The 19,059-nt window shown below is 44.7% G+C and overlaps 2 protein-coding genes across 2 annotated transcripts in view; one reads left to right on the top strand and one right to left on the bottom strand.

The window, feature by feature from the left end:
* SCNN1D (sodium channel epithelial 1 delta subunit) overlaps nucleotides 1-13,315 on the bottom strand; it is a 20,361-nt gene extending 7,046 nt beyond the window's left edge. The window contains exons 1-8 of the mRNA XM_030964054.1: nucleotides 13,229-13,315; nucleotides 9,570-9,618; nucleotides 4,425-4,713; nucleotides 3,699-3,960; nucleotides 2,630-2,817; nucleotides 2,055-2,158; nucleotides 1,308-1,471; nucleotides 506-604 (exon numbers count right to left, since the gene is read on the bottom strand). Coding sequence (XP_030819914.1) covers nucleotides 506-604; nucleotides 1,308-1,471; nucleotides 2,055-2,158; nucleotides 2,630-2,817; nucleotides 3,699-3,960; nucleotides 4,425-4,713; nucleotides 9,570-9,618; nucleotides 13,229-13,315 — 1,242 coding nt within the window. The remainder of the gene's footprint in view (nucleotides 1-505; nucleotides 605-1,307; nucleotides 1,472-2,054; nucleotides 2,159-2,629; nucleotides 2,818-3,698; nucleotides 3,961-4,424; nucleotides 4,714-9,569; nucleotides 9,619-13,228) is intronic.
* Nucleotides 13,301-19,059, top strand: UBE2J2 (ubiquitin conjugating enzyme E2 J2). Its single transcript, XM_030963753.1, has 7 exons — nucleotides 13,301-13,462; nucleotides 14,658-14,788; nucleotides 15,248-15,288; nucleotides 15,584-15,686; nucleotides 16,183-16,321; nucleotides 16,931-17,011; nucleotides 17,440-19,059. Exons 2-7 carry the CDS (start codon nucleotides 14,658-14,660, stop codon nucleotides 17,725-17,727), a joined length of 783 nt encoding a protein of 260 aa, XP_030819613.1. The 5' UTR covers nucleotides 13,301-13,462; the 3' UTR covers nucleotides 17,728-19,059.

Below are 19,059 nucleotides of genomic sequence, written 5' to 3'. Positions count from 1 at the left end.
GAACTGGTAGGAGAAAAGGGAAAAAAAACCTGGATAAATCAGAAAAAATTTAGAATCTGTAGGACGGAGCTTCTAGGAGAAAAGGGCAAAAAAAATTGGAGTTGTTGTAGAGCAGCTCCAGCCGTTTACCTAAGGCAGGTTTAGCTAAGGCAGGCTCAGTACCTGCAGGGTGTAGGAGCTGTTGTAGAGCCTGGCTAAGCCGGGTTTAGCTAAGGCAGGCTCAGTACCTGCAGGGTGTAGGAGCTGTTGTAGAGCCTGGCTAAGCCGGGTTTAGCTAAGGCAGGCTCAGTACCTGCAGGGTGTAGGAGTTGTTGTAGAGCCTGGCTAAGCCGGGTTTAGCTAAGGCAGGCTCAGTACCTGCAGGGTGTAGGAGTTGTTGTAGAGCAGCTCCAGCCTGGCTAAGCCGGGTTTAGCTAAGGCAGGCTCAGTACCTGCAGGGTGTAGGAGTTGTTGTAGAGCAGCTCCAGCCTGGCTAAGCCGGGTTTAGCTAAGGCAGGCTCAGTACCTGCAGGGTGTAGGAGTTGTTGTAGAGCAGCTCCACGGCCACGTCGGCCCCGTCCGTGGTGCACCTGCCGTAGTTGCCCCCCAGGCGATTCACCTGGTCCTGTGGGGACACAAAGGGTGACTAATTAGCAGGGTTCATTAATTAGTGCCCAAGTGATTGATTAGCAGGGTTAATTAGAGCCAGCCATCACCCTGCAGGAAGGGCAGGGAGTTAATGAGCACCAGAGCTGGACCTCAGTGATTAACATCAGTGAAACAATATAAATTAATATAATGAATATCATTAATATACAACATATTATATCCATGAATATTTTCTGTTTTATATATTTTATGTAATATCTATTAAGTGGGAATGAAATCAGGCTCCAAAATTTTGAGAGCCAAAAGAGCATTTGGGGTCTTTTTATCTGGGGCTGAGCACAGAGAGGAGAGAAGGAGAGGACCCCGAGCCTGCTGGGTGTCCCTGTGCCACCAGAGGGGACATCCCAATCCTTGGGTTGGGCCAAACCTCCTGGGTTCCAAAAGGCCACGTTTGGGATCATCTTATTTGGACCTGAGCACAAGGAGAGGAAGAAGAGAGGAAGGAGAGGACCCCAAGTGCACCAGGTGTCCCCGTGCCACTGAAGAGCTGTGCCCACCTGGCAGATGCCAAAAGGCCATGTTTGGGATGGTTGGGGATGGTTTGGGTTGGTTGCACCCCATGCCTGCCTGGCGGATGCCGATGGAGGGATGGGTGGGGATGGTTGGGGATGGTTGGGGATGGTTTGGGATGGCTGGGTTTGGTTGCACCCCGTGCCCACCTGGCGGATGCCGATGGTGGTGGCGATGCCCGGGCGGATGTGGAAGCCCTCGTGCTCCAGGAATGGGGTCTGGTTGTGGCTGTGGATCATCACCTTCACGCCGGCCACCGTGGACAGCAGCGGGAGGTGCTCCTTCTGCTCGGCCCGCAGGATCAGGGACAGCCCTGGGGACACACGGGGGGTTGGGGACAGCTGGCAGGCTGGGGTGCCCAGCACTGGGCAAATCCCTCCTGTGTGGGTTTGGGTCCCAGATTTGGGTTATGGGATCCCTCATTTTGGATCCCAGAAAAGCCATTTTTAGTCCTTGGAGCCCTGGTGACAATGGCACTTATTCCAAACCTTCAACAATCCCATCATAAATAATAAATTGTAATAACCCTATAAATAAAACCCAACAAACCCAGATTGGGATTCTGAGATCCTTCAAGAGCCATTTTTATTCCTCAGAGCCCTGGTGATAATGCACCTATTGCAAACCCTCAATAATCCCATAATAAATAATGAAAACCCTATAAATAAACCCCAATATTCTGCAATAAACACTGTAAGAACATCCCATTCCAAACAAAAAATAAATTCTGCTTTTTTTAAGCCCAGATGCTGCTGGGGCATAAAATAATAATATTGTGGTGGCACACATTTGTGCCACAAGAGATGCCAAAATTTATCACTAAATCCTGCACTGAGGACAAATTTAATGAATTCTCTTAATTTTAGCTCTTTTTCCCCATTTTGCAGACCACTCACCATAAGGAATTCCTGGTTTTGTGGCTGCCCAGAAGGGATCTGTCCCCTTGCTGTTAAAAGTGTAGCAGCTCCCAAAAACTGGGTGGTGGAAGTGAACGTGATCACTGGAAAATCAGAGATTTGATGGGGTTTAATTAATTGATTTATTACCTTAATTCAAAACTGGGTGTGTTGGGAAAATGGGAATCACTGGAAAATCAAGAGAGATTTGATGGAGTTTTACTGGAAAATCAAGAGAAATTTAATGGGGTTTTAATTACAAGTGTGAAACCACCTTAATTCCAAGCTGGGTGTGTTTGGGACAGGGGGAAGGAGCTGTGCATGCCGTGGAAACCCCAAATTCAGAGAATTCACAGAGCTACAGAATCCCCAGGTTGGAAGAGACCTTCAAGACCATCAAGTCCAACCCAGCCCCAACAGCCCAACTGAACCCTGGCACACAGTGATGGGGACTGCAGCACCTCCCCGCGCAGCCATCCCAGAACTTTATCCCCCTTCCCATGAAAACCTTTCTCCGCACATGCAAGCTGAGTTCCCTCAGTGCCACCCGAGGCTGGCGTCCCCCCTGCACCCACCTGGGCCTGCAGGGCTCCCCATCGTACTGGCAGGAGTAGACCAGGTCCTGGAAGTGCTGCTGGTGCTGCGGCAGCCCCGGCGGCAGCTGGGCCATGACGTTCATGTAGTGGAAGCGGAACCACTCCAGCAGCGCGTCCATGCCCGACGGGTGAGACGTGTAGAAGCAATTCCCGCCTGTGGAGTTGCACTGGGACGCAGGGAAAGGGCCGGGAAAGGGGATAGGGTCTCTTATTATTGGGGGATTTATTGTTAGTATTACATGATAATAATTATGTTAGATTATATATATTATTATATGGGAACCATTATTGTACCCATAATGGTAATAGCTTGTTACCATAATCTATTACTATTATGGGAATTATTATTATATTAGAATAACTATTATATTATATTATATTATATTATATTATATTATATTATATTATATTATATTATATCTATTATATCTATTATATTTATTATATAATATATTATATATTGTATTATATATTATATCTATTATATTTATTATATCTATTATATTTATTATATTATAATAAATATTAATATATTAATACATTATATATATGAAATATATTATCATATATAATTTTAATACATTATATAATATATATTAAATATCTATCAATATCTATCAATATACATATAATATATATAATAGTATATAAATTATATATAGTTTTAATATATAATATATAATTTATATCTATATTATTATATTATATGGGAACTATTATTATTCCTATACTAGTAATAGGATATTACCATAATCTATTATTATTATTATTATTATTATTATTATTATTATTATATTTTATACTATATATATAAATTATATATTATTTTATTATTACATTATATGGGAATTATTATTATTCCCATAATAGTACTAGATTATTTTGTGTCAATCCCATGCAGGTACTTTGAGGTGAATCCCCATCCCCACCCAGGCATTTTGGTGTCCATCCCATGCAGGTATTTTGGGGGGAATGCCCAGTTTCTCCGGGGTGTACCCCGCCCCAGAGGTGCCCCCTCCGTGCCCCGATCCCCGGCTGCGCCCCTCACCAGCCGGAATCCCACTCTGGAGTGCTTTTTGCCCGCCCTGGGCTCCCACATCCTGACCAGGGAGAAGTTGTGGCTGAGCCTGAAGCCGGCGCTGCTGAGGTTGGCCCAGGCCTGGACCCGGATGGCCCCGTCCTTGTCCCTGTCCCTGTTCCTGTCCCTCAGCTGGGACAGCCTGGCCGAGGCCTTGGGGCCGTACAGGAAGGTCAGCGACTCCTCGGCCATGCGCTCCAGCTGCTCCAGCTGCTCGCTGACCAGCTCAAACCTGCAGGGATTGGGAGAAAATTCAACATTTTGGGAAAAATTCCACATTTCTGATCTCACAAGTTCCATGGAAAGGTTATTCCTCAGGATGTGTGGGAGAATATCCAGAAATTCTGCTGCTCAGCACGCCTAAATCTAATAACTTTATTAAGTATTTAATTTATTAATAATCTTTATTAATAATATTAATTTAATGTTTAAATCATTAATTATATTTATTAATAATAATAATGTTATATGTCCCTCCTGGAGGAGGAATCCCTGACCCTTCCCAAACCTTTGGGACCATCCAGGTGTGCTGGGATGGCAGATGGGGATGGCTGTGGGATGCATCCAAGGGGTTCTTGACCCTTCCCAAACCTTTAGGGACACGTCCCAGACCATTCCAAACCTTCAGGGACGCCTCCCAGACCATTCCCAAACCTTCAGGGACAAATCCCAGACCATTCCCAAGCCTCAGCTCACCTGGAGGGATCCAGGTTGCAGATGGTGACGGCCGGGAACATTTTGGGCTCGGAGTCCATGGACATGGTGAGCACCACGGGGTAGGCCCAGAACTGGCTGAACATGAGGGCAAACTGCCAGTAGAGCATGCCCAGGCTGGCCAGCAGCAGCAGCGTCCAGAACGCCGTCTTCATGCGGTTCCTGCCCGAGCACACCAGGCGGATGGTGCCGTGGATCGTGGTGTTCTTGCAGAAGAACTCAAACAGCTCCTTGAAGGAGCCGTAGAACTCGATCAGCCCTTCCTCAGCCGCTTCTCCTCCTCCTTCTCCTCCTGGAAGCTCTGGTTCCATCATCTAAATGGCTTTCTAGGCATGGAAAACAATGGAAAATCGTGTTAATCTGAGGGAAAGACTCTTCCAAAAAGGCTTTTTCAAACAGGCTTTGTCCAAGGAGGTCTTTTCCAAAGAGGCATTTTCCAAAGAGCTTTTTTCCAAAGAAACCTTTCCCAAATGGGCTTTTCCAAAGAAGTCTTTTCCAAAAATGTCTTTTCCAAAAAAACCTTTTCCAAATGGGCTTTTCCCAAACGGGCACTTTTCAAAGAGGATTTTTCCAAAGAGGTCTTTTCCAAAGAGGTCTTTTCCAAACAAAGCTTTTCCAAAGAAACCTTTTCCAAAGAGGCCTTTTCCAAAATGGCTTTTCCCAAGAGTCCTTTACCAAATAGGTTTTTTTCCAAAGTTTCCTCTTCCAAAGAAACCTTTTCCAAGCAGGCCCCAAACGAGTTTGTAATTAGGAAAACCTGACAATAAAACTGCAGAGAATCTGAATCCAGGGAGATCCCCAGGATCTGGATCCTGGAAGGAGCAAAGAACCCAAATTCTGCTGCTGCTGAGGGATTCTGAGGAGCTTTCCCACATTTCCAGAGGATTTCCTTGCCAGGGTGGATTTGGGAAGTTTGAGGCCAAAAAAGGTGAGGAATTTCCTTCTTTCCAAGAACTCCAAGGAGCCGGGCTTGATCCTGAATTATCAACTCATTGTGGGTCCACACAGATTTGTAATTCATGATGAGGGGAATAATTCTAGTGGAATATTCTGGTTTAAACATTAATATTTATTACGTTGTTATATATATGATTTATTATTTATTTATATATTTATTTTTATATATTATTTATTATATTATTATTTCTTATTTATTCTTGTTTTACGGGCCTAAAACAAGACTGGCTCAAAACCACTATGGCTTCATCCTTATGGCAAAGAATTAGGGAAAAATTCAACTTTCAGCTGGTTGAATTAGAAAATTAGAAGCTGGTTTTAATTTTTGCTGTAGGATCTCATTCTGCAGAATAAAAAGGATGAATTTCTCCCTGAACTCTGCTCCAAGATGAAATACAGGAGGTGCAGGCAGTATTTTGGGATGGAAATGGAGAAAAACCTCAGCTGGAAGCACAGAGGGGATGAGCTAAACTAGGGTGTGGAGAAAGAATTTAATTCAGAAATTGTAGAAACCACTGGAAATAAAATAAAAATGCCCTCAGGGTGTTTCTTCAAGACCACCAAAACATTAATTAAATAATATGATATTATTGGTATTAATTAACATTATTAGCAGTGATTTTGCCACATAAACAGGAATTTAGGTATTTGTATTTTACAGCAGTCAAAAGAAATGGAAAAGAAATTGAAAACCACTCACAAGAGCGGCATAAATCCAACTAAAAATCCAGATATTTTTATTATTGTTTCTCCCAGTAATTAAAACATCTCCTGTGCTATTCCAGGGATAATTCCAGCGTTTCTGAGCATGGAAAACTGGCTCTGGTGGCAGTTTGGGACAGCAGAGTCACACTGGGACATTTCCGTGTCCTGAGGATGACAAGGTGAGAATTTCCAACATGACAGCAGCCCGTGAATCACCCTGCTCATTATGTCATTAAAAGGAGTTTACTGAGTCCAAACTTCGGGACAACCTTTGCTCCAAATAAAATAAATAAAATAAAAATTAAAATACATAAATAAAAAATACAGGGATAGAGGTTGAAATTGAGGAGAGGAGAAGCAGCTAAAGGATTGTTGGGAGAGGTTCTGTGATGGAATTAATGAAATTAATTTGATTTAATTTAATGAAATCAAAGCTTTGAGTCTTTAGCCATGAGGAAATGTGGAATAAAAAAAAATATAATGACCTAAAATGAATGCTGAAAGAATCTAGTCCTTGCTCATGAGGTAATGTGGGAAAAGGGCAATAATTACCCAAAATGAATGCTGAAAGAATCTACTCCTTGCTCATCAGGAAATATGAAATAAAAGGAATAATTACCCAAAATGAATGCTTAAAGAATCTAGTCCTTGCTCACGAGGAAATGTGGGAAAAGGGCAATAATTACGCAAAATGAATGCTTAAAGAATTTATCAAACAGATTTTTTAAATCTAATTTTGACTATAAAAACCCCCAGACAAAGCCTGGTTTTCAGAGTTAATTCAGATAATTTTCAGGTGTTCTGAGTGGGATTTTAAATTTATGGTGAATTCATCCTGTTTAAATCTGCTTTGCTAAAATTATTCATTCTAAAAATTTAACAAAGCAAAATAATTCAGAACCAATCTGGAAAAAAACAGCACAACCCAAGATTTATAGCTACAAATATAAAAATACACATTAAAAAAAATCAAGTTATAACCAAATTCCAGCCCGTTCCCCACGGTACCTTGGCAGAAACTCTGATCTGTGAGCGTTTAGAGAAGGCACTAAACCCAGCCCTGGGCTTAACCCTGGGCAGAAGTCAAGTCCTGGCCCAAAGCTGTGGGATTTGGGAGGCCCTGGAGCTGTCCAGCCTTTATGGAGGGAAGGGATGACATCAAAAGGGGCAGGACTGGAGGAAGAGATGATGGAAATTATTCAAAGCATGATCCAGGGAATAATAGGAAGTGAATAAACTGGACGGACGGGTTAACGTGGAGCTTACACCGGAGTTAAGCTGGGTTTAAGTGCTGCTGGCGTGTTCACCTGGATTTGGTTTTCCCCCTCATGTTCAGAGTCATCGTTTTTAGGGAAATAACCATGGGTTCCAGAATGTCCTTCCCACTCTGGATTTTCCCGTTTATCGAGGGTCTTCCTGCCTTCTTTCCCTGTTTTCCAGAGCCTGGCAGGATCCCAGGGAATTGGAGCCCTCAAGCCTTGAGGAATTGCATTCCTTGGTGGAATCGATGTGGATTTCCTCCTGCTTCTTCAAGAATATCCCAATCCCAATTCCATCCCAATCCCAATCCCGATCCCATTCCAATCCCAACCCCAATCCCATTCTAATTCCATCCCAATCCCATCTCAATTCCAATCCCATCCCAATTCCCATTCCAATTCCATCCCAATCCACTTCCAATCCCAATCCCGTCCCCATCCAGGATCCAGGTGCTGAGATGGAACCACAACCAAACCAACCCCGTTCAAATCAGGTTTTGGGTTAAGGAGTGGCAGAAATGAGGGAGACGTGGATTTGGGGCACCAAGGAGAACTTCCATGATTATTTTTGATTCTTTTCCACATGGAAACCAGCTCTGCAGGAATATTTTTAATGTGAAAATGGGAATATTTGGGGTCCAGATAAATTTAGACCCTGCCTTTCCAAACTGGATTTTCTCTCCCACTGGAAGGTGTGAAATATCAGTGTTTGCAAAAAAAAAAATTTGAAATTTCTTGTGAAATTTTATTCAGAAAGAAGGGAGAAAGGACAGAGGTGAAAGGAAAGAAACTCTCCTGATTTTGATTTATTTCAATCCTACTTACACATGATTTCTGCTGGATTTTGTTCCAGATAATAATTACCCAGTGCAGGGCCAAGGACAGAGTTTGCACAGTTCATACATAAAAACTTCCAAGAAAAATGGTAAAATTCCTACATTTTCTTTACCTCTGCAGCCTTTATCAATGAAATTGGATGTGATTCCATGAAAATCAACAAACTAAGAACAAAAATTAAAATTACAATGAAAAGGAACCTTCTGGCCACGTCCAGAGCTGCTGCTCCTCAGGACACACAGAACATTTTCTCCTTCCCTCCCTCCCAACCCTAATCAACATTTCCTTACTCAGAATTTTTAATTACAGCCCTGCAACCCCCCAGGACTTTCTCAGGGCTCTTATCTCCACAATCTCTGCATTTTGAAAAAAAAAAAAGTCACATTTTTAAGCAGTGAAGGAATTTTTCCGCCCGTTTCTCCCAGTTCAGGATCCACAAAAATGCCCCAACAAAACCAGGAGATGTTCTCAGTGATGCTGATCCAGATTTTTTTTTTCCTTATTTTCCAAGAAAAAAAATTCCTGGGGGGAATTTTGCAGGGATTTTTTCTGAGGTGCTGCCATTGTGAGGCAGCAGGACAACAATGTTTTGCTCCGGTGGCTGCTCCTTGTGCAATAATTGCATCGTCAGGATTGATTGTTGCATTTTCCATTGCACAACCCGGCGTGAGGAGAGACACAAACGTGACAGAACAAGGTTCCCAAAGCTGGGAGGTTTTTAATGAGATTTTAGCTAATTAACTCTTCACCTGGCTCTGCTAAAACTCGTCATTCAATTTGATTTCTTTTTAAATTAAAAATCAAAATTATTTAAAAATTTTATAATTGCAATTTTTAATTAAAATTTCTGAAATAATGTGGGTTTTTATTAATTTAAACAAGGTTCCAGGTATGTTTTGTGAAATTTCCTTTTAATATTAAAGAGGGTAGAACAGACTAATAACAGCTGGTTAATAGGATTTGAATCTCTTAAATAATTGCAAAATTTAAGAGGAATAAATCACATGTCTCATCTTCATTCTTTCCACTCTGGATTGCCAGGGGAAATTTAGGTGTGCAGAGCTCCAGGAGAACAGGAGAACATCCAGAAACAGGAGGAATTCAGCACAAAAATCAATCCAGGGATTGCCAGAGGAAATATTGGTGTGCAGAGCTCCAGGAGAGCAGGAGAACATCCAGAACATGCAGAGCTCAGCTCAAAAAGCAATGCAGAGATTCTCGGAGGAAATCTGGGGTGCAGAGCTCCAGAAGAGGAGCAGAACACCCAGAACATGCGGAGCTCAGCACAAACAGCAGCTCGGGGACTGCCAGAGGAAATCTGGGGTGCAGAGCTCCAGCAGAACACCCAGAACACGCGGAGCTCCGCAGCCAGAGGGGCGGCACGGCGCGGAGGGGAAACAGAGGAGCCCTGGAGCTGCCTACCGGAGCTTGGCTGGACTGGCTCATCCAGTGGCCAGCTCCGCACACCGACATCTCCTCTGGCGCTCCCTGCAATGCTTTTTGTGCTAAGCTCTGCATTTTCAGCATGTTCTCCCCCTCTCCTGCAGCTCTGCAGCCCTACATTTCCTTTAGGAATCCCTGAGCTGGTGTTGGTGCTGAACTGCTCCTGCTTCTGGACGTTCTCCTCCTCCCCTGGAGCTCCGCACACCCAAATTTCCTCTGGGAATCCCTCAATTGCTTTTTGTGCTGAGCTCTTCCCGTTTCTGGATGTTTTCCTCCTCCCCTGGAGCTCTGCACCCCTAAATTTCCTTTAGGAATCCCTGAATTGCTTTTTGTGCTGAATTCCTGCAATTCCTGGATGTTCTCCTCCTCTCCTGGGGCTCTGCACCCCCAAATTTCCTTTGAGAATCTCCGAATTGCTGTTTGTGCTGAATTCCTGCGGTTTCTGGATGTTCTTCTGCTCTCCTGGAGCTTTGCACCCCTAAATTTCCTCTAAGAATTGCTTTTCATGATTAATTCTTCTGGTTTCTGGATGTTTTCCTTCTCCCTCAGAATGTCAGTGGAGCTCTGCACACCAACATTTCCTCTGGGAATCCCTGAATTGCTATTTTTACTCCAGAAATCCCTGAATTGCTTTTTTTTGTGCTGAATTCCTGCATTTTCTGGATGTTCTCCTCCTCTCCTGGAGCTCTGCACACCTGAATTTCCTCTGGAAATCCCTCAATTCCTTTTTCCTCTGGGGTTCCCTCAATTCCTCTTTTTTCTCTGGCAATCCCTGAATTGATTTTTTTTCCCTCTGGAACCCCGTGAATTGATATTTTCCCCTCTGAATTGTTGTTTGTGTGCAGCTTTGAACCCTGGCTGGGGGATTTCTCTGCAGTCCCTCCCGGGGATCTGAACCTGCACAGCTGGGATGTCCCAATGCTGCCAAACCTGCTCCAGGCTGGTTCAACACCCCTTAACCCCTGCTGGACTCGTTTTTAATCCCAATTTTCCAAAATAAAACTCCCTGGCACATGAGCAATGAGCCCATGACTAATCTGTTAATCAGCAGCCGTGGAAATATTCCTTAATTACCCCTCCTTAATGAGCAAGCTCCACGTCAGCCGTGCCCTGGGTGCAGAGGGTTAAAATCCAGCCCGGAAATTCAAATTCAAATGAAAATTAAAATTAAAACCCTGCTGGGATGAGCAAGCATTCATTTGTACTCACTCACCTGTGTGAGGAGGGAACCTGCAGCTGCTCCTGGCATCCCTCTGGAGTAATTCCCGGTTTTTTGGGATTTTCTTCCTCTTCTGGGTCCTTTCCTCGGGGATCTGTCACCCCCTGGGACCCCAAATCTGCGATGCTGGCTGGGGATGGGTTTGGCTCTGATTCCCAGTCAGACCCAGCAGGATCTGGGGGAATTCTGAGGGTTGGGGAACACCAGCACCTCCCTGCTGGGAGGGCACGGGAGCTGCAGCCATCCTGGGGCTGCAAACCGCATCGCTCCCTCCTGGAAAAGGCCAAAAATCCCAAAAAAAACCCTGGGAAAAAAGGTGGAAATCACTCCCAGCTCCTGGAGCAGCCCCAAAATCGATTCCCAATCCAGGAATTCCAGCTGGAGCTGGAGCAGATGAGGAATCCCAAAAAATTCCTGGAAAAGAGGCGGAAATCCCTCTCAGCTCCTGGACCAGCCCCAAAATCGATTCTCAATCCAGGAATTCCAGCTGGAGCTGGAGCAGGTGGCAGCTCCCAGCTACCAAAAATCCCAAAAAACTCCAGGAAAAGGAGCTGGAGATCCCTCCTGGCCCCTGGAGCAAGCCCAAAATCGATTCCCAAGGCTTGGCGGCAATTCCCAGGACAGGAATTCCAGCTGGAGCAGATGAGGAATCCCAAAAAAAAAAAAAAAAATGGAAAAAGAGAGGGAAATCCCTCCCAGCTCCTGGAGCAGCCCCGAAATGGATTCCCAGGGCAGGAGTTCCAGCTGGAGCTGGGGCAGCTCCCAGCTACCAAAAATCCCAAAAACCTCCAGGAAAAGGAGCTGGAAATCCCTCCTGGCCCCGGAGCAGGTGAGGAATCCCAACAAATTCCTGGCCAAGAGGTGGGAATTGCAGCTGGAGCGGGCGGCAGCAGGGGAGGAGCAGCCGAGCTCTCATTAACAAACGCTAATTAACGCCGGGGTTGCTCCATGCCTGTGGCAGCTCCCTGCCCCGTGCAGGGATTTCCCTGGGATCAGCCCAGCTGCGATTCCCCGGTTCCCCACCTTGGAGCGTTCCCCCGCCGTGGCGGAGCGCGGAATTGCAAAGAAAGCTTTAAAAAAATGTATTTAAAAAAAATTTTTTGAAAAATTATTTTAAAAATACTCTTTGTTTTAAAGGAAAATGTATTTTTTAAAAACTTTATTTTTATAAATCTTTATTTGAAAAAAATATTTTAAAAAAATCTTTATTTTAAAAAAACTTTCTTTTTAAAAAGCTATATTTAAAAAAATCTTTATTTTTAAAAAACTTCATAAAAAATTATTTTAAAAAATTTTAAAAATTATTTTAAAAAACCCAGGAAAAAAAAGCTTTTAAAAAAGGGAGGGAGGGAAGGAAACAGAAAATCGGAGGGAGATAGGAAAAGGAGAACAGCAGAGACATTTGCATAGCTTTTAAAAACTTTATTTATGTTTATTATTTTCATTCATCAAATACCAGGTTTTGTTGTATCCTTTAAAAACCCTTAAAATTTGCTATTAAAACCTGTTTTTAATTTATTTTTAATACCCAAAACAAACCCTTAAAAATCCCATTTATTTCCTATAAACAGCATAAATAAAAAATTAACTTTTTTGCATAAACCCCCCACTTTCTACATAAAAAATCCCATTTAATTCCCATAAACAAAAACTACATAAATAAAAAATTAACTTTTCTACACCCCTGGTGCTTTGCCTGCCAGGCAGGCCTGATGACACGGGGTTAATGGTTAATTAAAATGTTCATTAAATTGTTAATTGCTGTTTGTGCAGAGTTCTGGTGATGTCACCTGCCCTGGCATGGCTTTGTCACCTCCCCTTATTGCTCCACCCTTGTTAAAAATCAGATGGTTTTGGGATATTCCTCGTTAGAAGAGGTTTTTATGGAATATTCCTCATTTAAAAGCAGTTTTTGTGGGATATTCCTTGTTTAAAAGGAGTTTTTAGAGGATATTCCTCCTTAAAAAAGAGATTTTTTAAAATATATATATATATACCTACAAAGGAGTGTATTTACATATACTTTTTTATATACTTTTACATATATATACTATTTATATTTATCTCATATAAATATGTAAAATACATCGTTTACACACACACATATATATGCAAAAATATATTAAAAATTATTTTAAGCTAAGGCCGTGCTTTTGGCAAATTGCGCTGGATATCGCCCCTTTTATGCTTTATTCAACATTTTTATATAAAATCTTTTAAAGTCTGAGCCCTATTTCTCTCAGTTGGCGTGTCCGGATCACCCTCCCCGCTGGGGCCGTGTCCCGACCGCGATATTTTCTCTCTTTCTGTCGCGATAGGGATCGCGGGGCGGGCCCGGCGCGCGCTCCTCCCCGGATCTCCCTCACGGTTCCCGCCCTGCGCGCGCGGCCCCGGAACCGGAAGTCGCGCGAGCCCCGGAAGCGCCGCCGGCTCCTTCCCGGCAGCGCCGCCATCTTGGCTGGAGCCGTTAGGGAGCCGCGGCCGCCGCTGCCCGCCCCGCCCGCTCCGCCGCCATCGCGGCCCGGCCGCCGCTCCCCGCCTGCCTCCCTCCCTCGGCCGCGGGCAGGAGGGGCCGCCCGGGGCCTGGCGGCCGCGGAGAGGTGAGCGGGACGGGGAGGGACGGGCGGGCTGCCTTCCTGTCTCCCTCTCTCTCTGTGTTCTCCTTCTCCCTCCGTTTTCCCCTCTCCTTTCCTCTCTTTTTCACCTTTCTCTTCTATTTCAGTCTCTCCTTTCCTCGGCTGCCTTCCTGTCTCACCTCTCACCCCCTCTCTGCCGTTCTCCTCCCTCTCTCCTTTCCCCATCTCTCTCTCTTTTCTCCTCTCATTCCCTCCCTCTCTTTTCTACCTTTCCCCTTTCTTTTTCAGTCCCTCTGTCTCACCCGCTCTCTGCCGTTCTCCTCCTCTCCCTCCTTTCCCCATGTCCCTCTGTTTCTCCTTTTTCCCTCTCCTGTTTCTCCCTCTCCTTCCCTCCCTCCTTTCCCTCCTTTCCCCTCTCTCTCAGTCCTTCCTTTCCTCTTTCCCTTCTTCCCTCCCTCTCTGATTCCTCTTTGCCCTCTCTCCCTTTCATTCCCTCCCTTTCTTTTCCCTCTTTCTCCTTTTCCTTTCAGTCCCTCCCTCTTTACCTCTACCTTTCCCTCCCTTTCCTTTTTTCCTTATTTTTCTCCTTTTCTCCTCTCCCTTTCACTCCCTCCCTTCCTCTTTTCCTTTTTCCCTCCCTCTCTGATTCCTCTTTTCCTCCTCTCCCTTTTATTTCCCGTTTTTCTCCCCTTTGTCCCTCCTTTTTACCCTCTTTTCCCCCTCTTTTCTTCCCTTTTTCTCCCCCCTTTTTCCATGGTTCTTGCTCCTTAAAAATTCAAATAATAGAATTTGAATCCAAATCATTGAATTTACATCTCAAATGCAGCCGTAAAGTGGATTTTGTAAAGACCTGGAGAAAGGTTCTATGAAGCTCTGTGCTTATTGAAGTTGCACTAGTTCATTTTTGTTAATTAGACTACGTTGTTAAGATATATATTTCTATGATTCTTGCACTGTAACAATCCAAATAATTGAGTTCATATCTCAAATACAACCCATAAAATAAAATTCTTTGGGATTTTATTATTAAGGTTTTCTATCATTCTTGCTCCTTGAAAATCAAAATAATTCAATTTATATTTTACATGCAGTCCATAAAGTGGATTTTATAAAGACTTGAGAAAGGTTCTGTGAAGCTCTGTGCTTACTGAGGTTGCATTAATGAATTTTAATGAATGGATTTAATTGTAATTAACGAATTAACATTTTTTTAATTCAGATGAGCAGCAGCAGCAATAAGAGGGCCCCCACCACAGCCACGCAGAGGCTGAAGCAGGATTACCTGAGGATCAAAAAGGATCCAGTGCCTTACATCTGTGCTGAGCCGCTGCCCTCCAACATCCTGGAATGGTGGGGATGGGAACTGGGGAATGACAGCTGGGGAATGGGAATTGGGGTGGGAGAGTTGGAAATGGGGAATTGGGGGTGGAAAACTGGGATGGGAATGGGGATGAGAATTGGGGTGGGAATTCAGATGGGGATTAGGGGTAGGAATTGGGGATGGGGATTGGGATGGGAATTGAGGATGGTGAAGGAATTGTGGTGGAGGACGGGGTGGGAGTTGGGGAATTGGGATGGGAATGAGAGTGGGGATGAGAATTGGGAATGGGAATTAGGAACTGGGGTGGGAATGGGGACGGATTGGGAATTGTCCCTCTCCCCTGAGCAGCAGAAGGTTTCCCAGGCTCTCAGCTCTTTCTCCCTCTCTCCTGGAGTCTGGGCAGGTGCAGAGGGAAGCTTTACCTGAGGCTGCTCCTGATTTTTTGGGCTATTTGTGGTTTTCCCAGTGTTCATTCCCCTCTTTTCCAGGCACTACGTGGTGCGAGGGCCTGAGCTGACCCCGTATGAAGGTAAATCCCTGCCTGGGAGTTTGCAGGAAATTCAGGAATTCCAGGGGGTGGGGGAAGGCAAAATAACCCCACTAAAAACAGCTCCAAAAACTGGGAAAGAGGTGAAGAAATAGGGATGCTGCTGTCAGTCATTCTTCTCTTATCAAGAGTGGGATTTATTTAATATAATTGTATATGTATTTCAGTTTCTTTCATCCATTTAGGTGGTTTAGAAGAAGGAATAAAGCAGGGGAATTGAGGATGGGAATTTTTTATTAAATACAACTAATTTAACTCATATTTTGCTGGTTTGCAGGTGGATATTACCACGGAAAATTAATATTCCCTCGAGAATTCCCTTTCAAACCCCCCAGTATTTATATGATCACCCCCAATGGAAGGTTCAAGTGCAACACCAGGTAAGGGCTCCTTCCCAGACTGCAGTCATTCCCATCCCAAATCCAGGACTCTTTCCCAGCATTCCAGCCATTCCCATCCCAGCTGGGTCCCATCCTAAATCAAGGAGTCCTTCCCAAAATCCCAGCCATTCCCATCCTAAATCCAGGAGTCCTTCCCAATATTCCAGCCATTCCCATCCCAAACGGGAAAAAATCTGGGGAAAAAACCCTGCTATTCCAGCCATTCCCATCCCAGCTGGGTCCCATCCTAAATCCAGGACTCTTTCCCAGCATTGCAGCCATTGCCATCCCAAATCCAGGAGTCCTTCCCGAAATCCCAGCCATTCCCACCCCAGCCATTCCCGAAATCCCATCCATTGCCATCCCAAATCCAGGAGTCCTTCCCGAAATCCCAGCCATTCCCGAAATCCCAGCCATTGCCATCCCAAGTCCAGGCCCCCGCCCCAGCCGTTCCCAGCCCAATTCCCGGTTCCTGGCTCTGTCTGTCCTGGGCCAGGCTCTGTCTGTCCATCACGGATTTCCACCCGGACACCTGGAACCCGGCCTGGTCCGTGTCCACCATCCTGACGGGGCTGCTCAGCTTCATGGTGGAGAAGGGGCCCACCCTGGGCAGCATCGAGACCTCCGAGTTCACCGTGAGTCCCCTGGGCAGAATTCCACAGAATTGGGGATTTCTCAAGGGTAAAGCCTGGCTGGGATTTGGTTCCTTTTATTTCCTTGACTTTGATCACACAGGATGACAGATTTGATGTTTGAAGTGTTAAAACATCAATTTTAGTGAAAAATCCTCACAAATTTGATGTTTGAAGTCTTACAAACCATTTGGGAAGCTTTGGGATATCTCAGGGATAAGGCCTGGCTGGGATTTGGTTCCTCTCTCCAGCCTCTCCCACAGATCCACAGGATCAAAAATTAACATAATTTAAATCTATAAACATCAATTTTAGTGAAAAATGGTCAATTTTAAGAGCTACAAACCTTTCAGAAAGCTTTGGGATATCTCAGGGATCCTGGTTGGGATTTGTTTCCCTTTTCCAGCCTTTTTTGTTGACCCTGATCAAAAGTTAACATAATTTGTGCTTATAAACCTCAATTTTACTCAATAATCTTCACAAATGTGATGTTTTAAATGTTAAAACCCGCTTGGTGTGAGGTTTGCATCGTTCTGGTGGGAAATCGGGGGTGGAATGATAAATGGATTGAATTTTCAAGGAATTGCTGATAAATTTGGTTTTTCTCCCCAGAAAAGGCAGCTGGCTGCACAGAGCTTAGCATTTAATCTGAAAGATAAAGTCTTCTGTGAGCTCTTCCCTGAAGTGGTGGAGGTAAGGAAATCTTCATTCATTATTCATTTTCCAGCTCCCTTGCTGCCCCTCCCCAAATTCCACTTTCCCATGCAGGAAATCAACCAAAAGCACCGAAATCACCCCAAATTCCATTGAATTTTCTGTTCCCCCGTGCAGGAAATCAAACAAAAGCCCCCAAATCCCCACAAATTCCACTTTCCCACTGAATTTCCTCTCCCGTTTTGCAGGAAATGAAACAAAAGCAGAAATCACAGGACGAGCTGAGCTCCAGAGCTCCCTCCCTGCCCCTCCCCAAATTCCAGTCTCCCACTGAATTTTCTTTTTCCCTGTGCAGAGAATCAACCAAAAGCCCCCAGATCACCCCAGTTTCCTCCTCCCCTTTTCCAAGCACTCAAACCCACCAAAATCCCCGTGAACTCCCCTGGATTTCCTCTCCCCTTTGGCAGGAGATGAAGCAGAAGCAGAAGGCGCAGGAGGAGCTGAGCTCCAGGCCGCCGTCGCTGCCGCTGCCCGACGTGGTGCCGGACGGGGACGCGCACCTGGGGCACAACGGGCACGCCGTGCTGCAGGGGCACCGCGCGGGCCTGGCGCCCGGGCACGCCGCGGGGCTGCAGCAGCCGCCCAGGAACCACGGACTCTTGGGGGGAGCCCTGGCGAACTTGTTTGTCATCGTGGGCTTCGCCGCCTTCGCCTACACAGTCAAGTACGTGCTGCGGAGCATAGCCCAGGAGTGAGAGCCCTGCAGAGACCACGTTGTGCTGGGGCCGGGGGGTCGGGGCTCTTCGGGGGGAACGCTGGGGCTGGCCCTGCCTGGGTCGTGCTGGGGCTTGGTGAGACACGTTGATTTGTAGAGTTCTCCTCCGTCTGTGGTTTGAACATTGAAGATCTTCAACAAATTCGACTCTGTTGAGTTTTCAATTCAGGATGAGTGGGACTCTTTGGAGTGGGACTCTTGGGGTGGAAAATTTGGGGGTTTTTTGCCCTCCCTGGGTTGTGGTGGGGTTTTGGGTCTTGCTGCTGGTGAGAAGTCAAATTTATTGGTTTTATTGTCCCAAGAATTGGTTTTATTGTCCCAAAATGGGGGTTTGTGTGTCCCAAAAATGGGGGTTTGTGTCCCAAAATTCAGCATTTGGGGCTCTGGGGATGGAGGGAGCAGCACCTGGGGAGGGAAAAATTCCAGTTTTGGGGTGGGAATAACAAAGGAGCTCCTGCAGAGCAGCTGGGCCAGAGGACAACCCTAAATGTGGTTCCACTTGATTCGGGATTTGTTTTAATTCTTAAAAACCCCAAAATTCCTTTGGGATTCAGGAAATATTTCACCCCCAACCCCAAAATTCCTTTGGGATTCATCTGCTGAGGTAAGACCTTAAATTTTGTTTAAAACCATCAAAACCCCAAAAGTCCTTTGGGATTCTGAGAATAGTTCACCCCCTAACCCCAAATCCCACCCCCAAAATTCCTTTGGGATTTTTTGAGGAAAAACCCCAAATTTGTTTCCCTACAATTCTTTTTAAAAAAACCCAAAATTCCTTTGGAATTCTAGAAATATTTTGCCCCAAATCCCAAAATTCCTTTGGGATTCATCTGCTGAACTAAACCCTTAAATGTTATTAAATTCTTTAAAACCCCAGCCCCAATTTTTTGGTTTTCCCCTAAAAATTTGTTCCATTTAAACGCCAAAATTCCAATTCTTTAGAACTCCCTGGATTTGGAGGAAGATTTGTGGGATCCCTGTGGATTCCAGGATTTGGGAATAGAATTTTTATTCCTTTTTTTTGGGGTTGATTTGTGTTTTCCTGGGAATTCAGCTTTCCCCCAAAAAAAAGAAAAAATGAAATTTCAATCTCTCCCTCAGGATAAAATCTTGGGATAAATCCTTGAAATTCCAGCTGCAGTTCCATGGATTTAAAAGTTTGGGAATTTTCCCCCAGAATCTTCATTTTTAATAAAAATTCCTGGATTTTGGGGGGATTTTCCCCTTTTTCCTGGATTTTCCAAGCTCAGAGGAGTGGGAATGGCTGCGTTGTAAAGTGATTTATTCATAATAAAAATCCATAAAAAATCGA

Source organism: Camarhynchus parvulus, chromosome 21 (assembly GCF_901933205.1).
Source record: "Camarhynchus parvulus chromosome 21, STF_HiC, whole genome shotgun sequence".
NCBI classification, from domain to species: domain Eukaryota; kingdom Metazoa; phylum Chordata; class Aves; order Passeriformes; family Thraupidae; genus Camarhynchus; species Camarhynchus parvulus.
The sequence above is the reverse complement of the archived record's forward strand: the minus strand, read 5'-3'. Positions and strand labels throughout refer to the sequence as shown.

Excerpts from the sequence above, each read along its gene's own strand:
- UBE2J2 (XM_030963753.1), top strand. The coding sequence starts at position 14,658 with ATGAGCAGCAGCAGCAATAAGAGGGCCCCCACCACAGCCACGCAGAGG. Across the intron at positions 14,789-15,247 it reads CCCTCCAACATCCTGGAATG|GCACTACGTGGTGCGAGGGC; the intron begins GTGGGGATGGGA and ends CCTCTTTTCCAG. Across the intron at positions 16,322-16,930 it reads TCGAGACCTCCGAGTTCACC|AAAAGGCAGCTGGCTGCACA; the intron begins GTGAGTCCCCTG and ends TTTTCTCCCCAG.